Source organism: Pinus tabuliformis, chromosome 8 (assembly GCF_031772625.1).
Source record: "Pinus tabuliformis cultivar Carrire ecotype Pingquan chromosome 8, CPIR1, whole genome shotgun sequence".
In the NCBI taxonomy this organism is placed as follows: Eukaryota; Viridiplantae; Streptophyta; class Pinopsida; order Pinales; family Pinaceae; genus Pinus; species Pinus tabuliformis.
In genome coordinates this window covers 25,166,959-25,174,614 of record NC_142294.1, presented here as the reverse complement: position 1 = coordinate 25,174,614, position 7,656 = coordinate 25,166,959, and the positions used below count along the sequence as shown (strand labels likewise).

Here is a 7,656-nt window from a genome sequence, read left to right as displayed (position 1 = left end):
GCTTCTGCAGCTCAGGGGCTGCCTTTTCTATCACAAAAAACATCTATAGTCCTTCTGAGAGCTTGAGCCTGATTTTCAGCTCACGTGCCAGCATAAAAGCTGCTGATAAACAATCCAAAAACTGGTGCCAAAAAGAAGTCCCAGCCACATATCAAATCCTCAGTCTCCTCATAGAGGAAAACAACCCAAACAGGAAATGGATATATGCTGAAAGTGTTATAAAGTATCATTTTACTAGTAGCAGTTTAAGTTTGATAAGATACATATCTTCATAAGTACTAAAACATGGAAGGAAAAAAACATATAAACTAGGAGTAAGGAGGCTGATCTGACACTCGAATCAGCCCATTGTCTTCTTCTTCTATTCTCCAGCTGCCCAAATCCTGCTGCAAACCTTCCTTAGAAAGCTTGTCGGCTGAAGAGTTTCGTTCCCTGTATATATGGCATAGAGAAAACACATTAAATGAAAGCTTTAAATTCAGAATTTCTTCTAATAGAGGTCTCAGCATATAATTTTGATAGTTACTTTGACCATTAACCCATTTTATCACATTTAAGGAGTCCCCAAATATCTGAACTGTGAAGATGTTCCTGTGTATGAGCCAGCAAAGAAGCAGCTTTATAGCGGACATTTCTGCAAAGTTATTTGTACCATTTCCAAGACCCACTGAGGCTTTTAAGGTCTGATTTTTATTTAGATGGATAATCAACCCTGCTCCTGCTTTGTTGTTCTGAGAAGCCCCATCAAAGAAGGCCCATGGAATACCTTCTTTGATTTGTTCCTCTCTTATCTGTCTGGGAATTCTTTCCTCCTCTGATTCAGGTATATTAGAATAGATAGAAGAACATTGTATCCCGATTGACTCTGCGGGAGTCTCTTTCTCCAAAAATATGCTTCTATTCCTTGCAATCCAGATCCCCCAGCAAATGATAGGTGGAAGATTCCGCAGGTTCCCTCCTGGATGCTGTCGCCACCATGCCTCCCACACTTCGGAAAGATTTTCCCATTGCCAGACAACCTGTTTTTGGATGAGAATCCCAACCTCCACCCACACTTTTTTAACCGCTGGGCAATCTAAGAATAGATGTTTTATTGTTTCAGAATTGGATCTGCACAGAGGGCATCTCCCTGGTCCTTGCTTATATCTGGCTTGAAGGATGTCCCAAGTAGGAACTTTCCTTTTGAGGATGCACCAAAATAATAACCTGGCTTTTGCTGGGCACTTGAGTTTCCATAGATGTTTTTCCCACCACTCCGGTTCTTCCCATCCTTTTTTTGACATTAAGAATTTATACCCGAATTTTGGAGTGTAAGATCCAGTTTCTGCATGAGCCCATACTAGTTGATCCTGTCTGCCTTTCAGCCTTATGTTTGATCTGGATAGTTCTTGGGTATAGACCCTCCACTCTTGCCACCAGTGAGGTCTAAGCTCTAGCTCTTCTCCAGATTTCCATGCTTGACCCCAGATTGTGGAAGAACCGATTTTTTCTACCTGATTTAAGAAAAGGATGCCTTTGGATTCGAGATGTCTGATCAGGCCCGGGGAGAGAGCGAAATTTTCATTGCACCCCACTCAGGGGTCTTTTCCTATCCTCAGGTTTTCTCCGTTGCCTATCTGCCATGCCAGACCTTGTTCTATCACCTTGAAAGCCTCTACAGTAGCTTTCCATACCACCAAGACATTCCTACCTTTCTTGATTGGGTTCCTAATCCATTCTTCTAGAGGGACATGGTCTATATACTTTCTCTTCACCACCCTCGTCCACAGGTTTTCATTCTTGATGATTCTCCACCCGGACTTAGCAGCCAGAGAGAGGCTGAAATCAGGTAGAATTTTGATTCCCCATCCTCCCCTATCTTTAGGCCTATCTACTTTCTCCCATGCAACCCAAGGGAGCACAAAATCCTCTTTTGAGCCTGCCCAGAGAAATCTACTGCAAATCCTTCTTATCTTTTCCAGGATCCCTTTTGGAACCCATGTCAAAGCTGCCCAATACACCGGCATGGCTAATAACACTGATTTAATCAAGGTCAATCTCCCTGCTCTTGAGAGCCATTTGTAGCTCCAGTGCAAAATTCTGGCTTCAATTTTAGCAAGCAACCAGTTCCAGTCCTGTTTCTTGTATGCGTTGGGCTTCAACCAAAAACCCAGGTACTTGAAAGGATTTTCCAGATTATACATGTCAAAAGGAAGAATTGCGGAGATCTGGCTCTTCTCGTACCTATTAAAGCCTTCCAGAATTAATTGTGATTTTCTGTAATTTATTTGCATCCCTGTCGCTTTCATAAACAGGTCAAGAATGTTTTTGAGTTCCTTGATTTCATTCATGTTTCCATTAGTAAATAATAAGATGTCATCTACAAAAAGAAGGTGAGAAATGAAACAGTTAACTGCAACTTCCAAACCTGTTACACGGCCTTCCCTTTTAGCTTTTTGGATCAGCTGACTTAAGCCTTCTGTAGCCAACAGGAAAAGCAGAGGCGACAGGGGGCAGCCTTGCCTTAACCCTCTTTTCCCTTTGAAAAAAGAGGAGGCTGCACCATTTATGAGAACCGCGAAACTAACACTAGTGATACATCCCATTATCCAGCTGATGAAGTCCGGTTTAAAGCCTAGATGAGTGAGAAGCAGCCTTAGATATGTCCAGCTGATTCTATCATAGGCTTTTGACAGGTCAATTTTAATTACTGCTCCTTTCCTGTTCATCTGCTTTACACTATGAATAGTTTCCTGCGCCACTCCTATAGCTTCATGGATCTGACGACCGTCCAAAAATCCAAATTGTTCATTAGAGATGCATCTTGACAGAATCGGCTTTAGGCAGATAGCTATCACTTTAGCAATAATTTTGTAAATACAGTTGCAAAGAGATATTGGTCTAAAGTCTTCAAAGGTCTCCGGGTCTTCCTTCTTAGGGATAAGCGCGATGAAAGTTGAATTGAATGGTTGGTAGACTTCTCCTTTCCTCCTAGACTCTTCTACCACCTCTGTTAGCTCAGCGCCAATTTGATCAAAGAAATGTAGAAAGAGTTCAACGGTCCACCCGTCCGGGCCTGGGCTCTTCTCTTTGGCCATTGATTTTATAATGCCTTCAATTTCCTCCTTTGATACTTCTCTCATTAAATCTTCCGCTTCATCCTCCTCTACATACCGAGGAAAACATTGGGCAGTTCTGATTACTTCTGCTATAGTAATCTCTCCTTGATCAGCATACAGATTTTGGAAGTGATTCCTCCCCAGAGTCGAGAGCGACTCAAACGTATTGACCTCCCTGCCCTCAGCATTTTTTAGCTTCCATATAGTATTTGAATTTTTCCTCCCTTTTGCATAGTTATGGAAAAATCTTGTATTTTCGTCCCCGACCTTAAGCCAGATCGCCCTGCTCTTCAGCCTCCATTCCTCCTCTCTATCCAGTAGAATTTGATTCCTTTGGCTTTCGAGCAGCAGTATTCTGTCCTTGGATTCCTGAGATGCATATCCATCCGCCTCAGTACTTTCCAGCTCCCGGAGTTCCACATCGATTTGGGATAGTTTCTCGTTCTGTTTTTGCTTCCTGGTCTTCGCCCATTCAACAATTGCTTTCTTTAGTATTTTTAAGTTCTCCATGAACATAAAGCATCTATCTCCTGGGGAATTCCTACCTGGGGATCTCCAGGTCTCTCTAAAAAGCTTGTTGTAGGAGTCCTCTTGTAACCAAGAAGCATTGAATTTAAACGGAGCTGCAGGTTTGAAAGGGGGTTTGGAGATCTCTAGAAATATTGGGAAATGGTCCGAATTTCCCCCCTCTCCCACCCATTGACGAAACATTGGAATTCTGGAGGTCAGATCTTCACAAAGCAGAAAGCGATCCAGCCTTTTTGCAATCCTTGCATCCCCTGTTCTTCTATTTCTCCATGTGGGTTTTAACTTAATAAGGTTTACATCGATCAGATTGTGAGAGCTGAGAGTATTCAAAAAGAAATCAGTTAGCGGGTCCTCTCTGGCCGAAGGTCCCCAGGCCTCTGCATTCCCCATGGAAAAATTTAAGTCTCCTCCTATAATCAAATTTTGGTTTTTCACTATTGATTTTGTCAGAAGATTGGTCCAGAAATGCGCTCTCCCCTGACAGGGCCCGTATATGTTTAAAATCATCAAGGGGAATTCGAATTCATGAGACTGAAGCTCCATCCCCATCGCATGAGCCATTCCCCAAAGATTTACAAGTTTCAGTTTTCCTACCCTGAAGCCAACAACTAAGCCCCCCGAGTGGCCTACGGAGTCTGCTGCAAAGAAATGCCAACCCGGGAGCAAGGAGCTTAGAGCCATCTCCACATCTAAGCTCTTACCTAAAGTTTCTTGCAGTAACAGGATGTCAGGACTTGAGCTCATAACCAAATCCTTGAGAGCCAGTTTTTTGGGCTTACTCGCTAAACCCCTGCAATTCCAGGATAAACAAATCATTTTATTACATTTTCACTGGGATTCACTGCTCTAAGCGCCCCATGGATAGACATTTGTTTACCATCAGCCACATCAAACTTTGCTTTCACTTGTGCTTTTGACAAATTGGACTTCCTACCCCTAGCCTTCTTTTTAAAACTCTGAGGAGAGGCTAATCCTAAGCCTCCAACCGATTCAAGATTTTCCAGTTTTTTATCAAGGGATCTTAAGTTATAGTGACAGGCAGAAGAGGGGATGACATTTTTATCGACCTTAGGAGTAACATCTTCACAGTTCAGGTTTATTGAAGGGATAGCGGCTGTGATATTATCAACATTGATATGTTCATCGAAAATACAATTTTTAATATGAGAACCAGAAGTCAAGCATGCATCTTTCATTTCTGTATGAGACAAAGATGGAATACTTTGGTCTAGTTGCATACCCTTTAATTCTCCTTGGATGGTGGCAACTGGTTCATTACTTGACTCCTGGGCCAGGTTCCCTTTCCCATGGGGGTTCCCAACCGCTTCCTCGCCATCATTGGACTCTTTTGAAGTCTGTCCCATCAACCTCCCCTCCTGCTGAGTGTCCACCTCCATAGCTTCTATTACATGGGCCTCCTCTATCCCGCAATTCTTTTCCGGCTCTATATCTTCCCCTTTCTGCTCGACTGCCTTGGGATTTCTTCTGCGGTGCTTGCCTATCGGACAATCCCTAGCCAGATGACCGTAAACGTGACACCTATGACATCTGAAAGGTAGATGTTCATAGTCCAATGGCTGCTCAAAGACATAGTCTTTATACTGAAGCTTTATGCTTTCCGCGAGACCTCCTCTCAGGTTTAGGCTAACCAATATCCGTGCCATAGCTTTGTTCTGGTTTTGAGTAAAGGACATATCCGTTTCCAGATAGGTTCCAAGAAAGTTCCCTATGGATTTGAACACAGAATCCACCCACAGGAAAGGGGGCAGCCCAGGTGCCTGAACCCATACTGGGAACACATCAGTCTTCTCGCGCTGCGCATCGAAGAGGGGAGTCCATCGTTTGAATAGCACCGGAAGATTGCCAAAGGACCAATTCCATTCCATTACCCAATCCGCCGCTTCGTTATCTTCAAATTTAATCATAAACCATCCTTTTGCTAGATCCGAGGCCTTGAAGCTTTTGGATGGGGTCGGCTGCCACTGCTTTTCACCCTAATTTTGAATGAATTGAGTAGAGTATTTCTTGCCTCTTGCTCTCCCTACCAGGGTGCATTCCGCCATTTCTAAAGCTTCTTCTATCTGCACGTCCGTTCCTAGGACTAAATTTGCTTCGAATTCTATCTTTTTAATAAGCTTTTTCTTTTTCCTTTTCTCCCCTATCTTCCTTTTCTCATTGGTCTCCTCCCTATCTTGACCGTTCGATGCATCCTTGAACGCTTCCTCTTGCTGTACATGCGCTACTGTGTCCAAGGTAGGGCTTCTGACACCAATCGAAACCCCATTTCCTGGACCTTTATCAGAACCTTTATTTTGCCCTTCAGTATGACTGTCAACCTCTTTCTGTTTCTCACTTTCAGGTCCGAGAAGGTCCTTATGAGTTCCCGGGATTTCTCCAAGTCTAAAGCCAGCCGACCCTGTATCTCGACTAGGGCTTACCAAAACTTTTGCGAGGGTAGCCCTTGTGACTGCCGGCACTCTATCAGTCTCACCCACCACCAGATCCGATTTAAGTCCCACACCTGGTCTATACCCTTGAAATGACCCGAAATTGACTATATCTTCGAGCCCTCCAGACAAAGAGGAAACTGGTGAAAAGGTTTTACCCTTACCTGCATGAGATGTCTGAAGGGATCTTGCTTGAAAGTCGCCCTTCTCCTGCGAGCTCAGCACCTGAAAACCCTTTCCTTCTTGACTGTTTAAACCGGCCAGAGCCAGGCTTTCCTCCAGCAAGCCCTTGGATGACCTACTGCTCCACGACCCTCCCAGTGGAGTTTTCTCGAAATCCTGACCACCAGCTGCCCCTAGAAACCATTCAATGTTTTGGGCGGTTATATATTTCCCCCAAACCGATAAAATGTCCTCCGGTTCTGGATACAGGTCGACAGCTTCTCCATATTTAACCATGGTTAAAGGCCTGCTGCAGACAACTTCTGAGAACCGCTATCGGTCCGATCCTGCCTGCAAATGGAATAAAAAACCTCGAGCAATCCGAAATAATCTCCAACACGTTGACCCCCAACATCTAGACCGAGCTTTTGCACAGTGTTGAGTATAAATGTTTTCCCCAAAAGGTGCCTCGATGATGCATCCCAGCTGGCCGCGTCAAGGTTTTACCTGTCACCTTCCTCTACAATTTTACACGCTGTCCTACTACGTACTGTAACAACCCCGTCAGTTGGCTCTGAGCTCTAGTCTACAAAGCCTTAAGCCCTCGGCCTAGCTGGCCGTGGCTCAGGGCCCCGTACCTGCACCCAAACCCTAGCCTCCATCCTCCTCCCGTTCAGATACAGTCCTCAACAAATGGGTACCTACTTCATATGCATTAAAAAATGCTTCTACTACTTAATGTGAATTACAAGTGTAATCTTAGTTGGATCTCCAATATATCTTAAACCATATTTTCATTTTATTTTTTAGTACTATTAAATGTTATTATGTCCTACCTCATTTTATGGTTAGCATTGTAATAAAAATATTCATTGTGATATAGAATTAGTACTAACATGTAATATTGTTTTTTTTTCCAGAACGCTACAGGTAATAACCATGAAGATGATGATACAGACTATGTTTAGATTACATCATATATCAAAGACGATGATGATGAGGATGGCAATGGCGTTGGTGATGATTATGTGGATGATATTATCAGGATGGTCAGGATGATGATCATGGAAATGATCATGAGGATGATCTTGACTATGATTTTCATGGTGCTAGCTAGCCATGCGTTATTTTTTATATTTAGTTGGGATGTCTTAATATGGTAATCATACATTTGAATTTTAGTTGATTCGAATAATGATGATGATACTATCGGTACTATATTGTTACCTTATGAATATGTTGAAAATTGTTTACATTTTTTTATGAAGAATTATTGTGTATGATGAGATTCCTATTTTTTTATGGATGTTGTGAATTTACCTTAGAATAATGATATCTATGAAACATTTTTATTTGGTAATCATACATTGAATTTTAGTTGATTTGATTAAATATGATGATGATATTATCATTTTTATCTT

At 42.6% G+C, this 7,656-nt stretch overlaps 1 protein-coding gene across 1 annotated transcript; it reads right to left on the bottom strand.

The window, feature by feature from the left end:
• Positions 1-308: 308 nt before the first annotated feature.
• LOC149233962 (uncharacterized) lies at positions 309-5,512 on the bottom strand. The gene is made up of 3 exons (XM_089368107.1): positions 4,521-5,512; positions 1,631-4,416; positions 309-1,075 (listed from the first exon to the last, which is right to left on the bottom strand). Exons 1-3 carry the CDS (start codon positions 5,510-5,512, stop codon positions 309-311), a joined length of 4,545 nt encoding a protein of 1,514 aa, XP_089224233.1.
• Between the last annotated feature and the right edge of the window lie 2,144 nt (positions 5,513-7,656).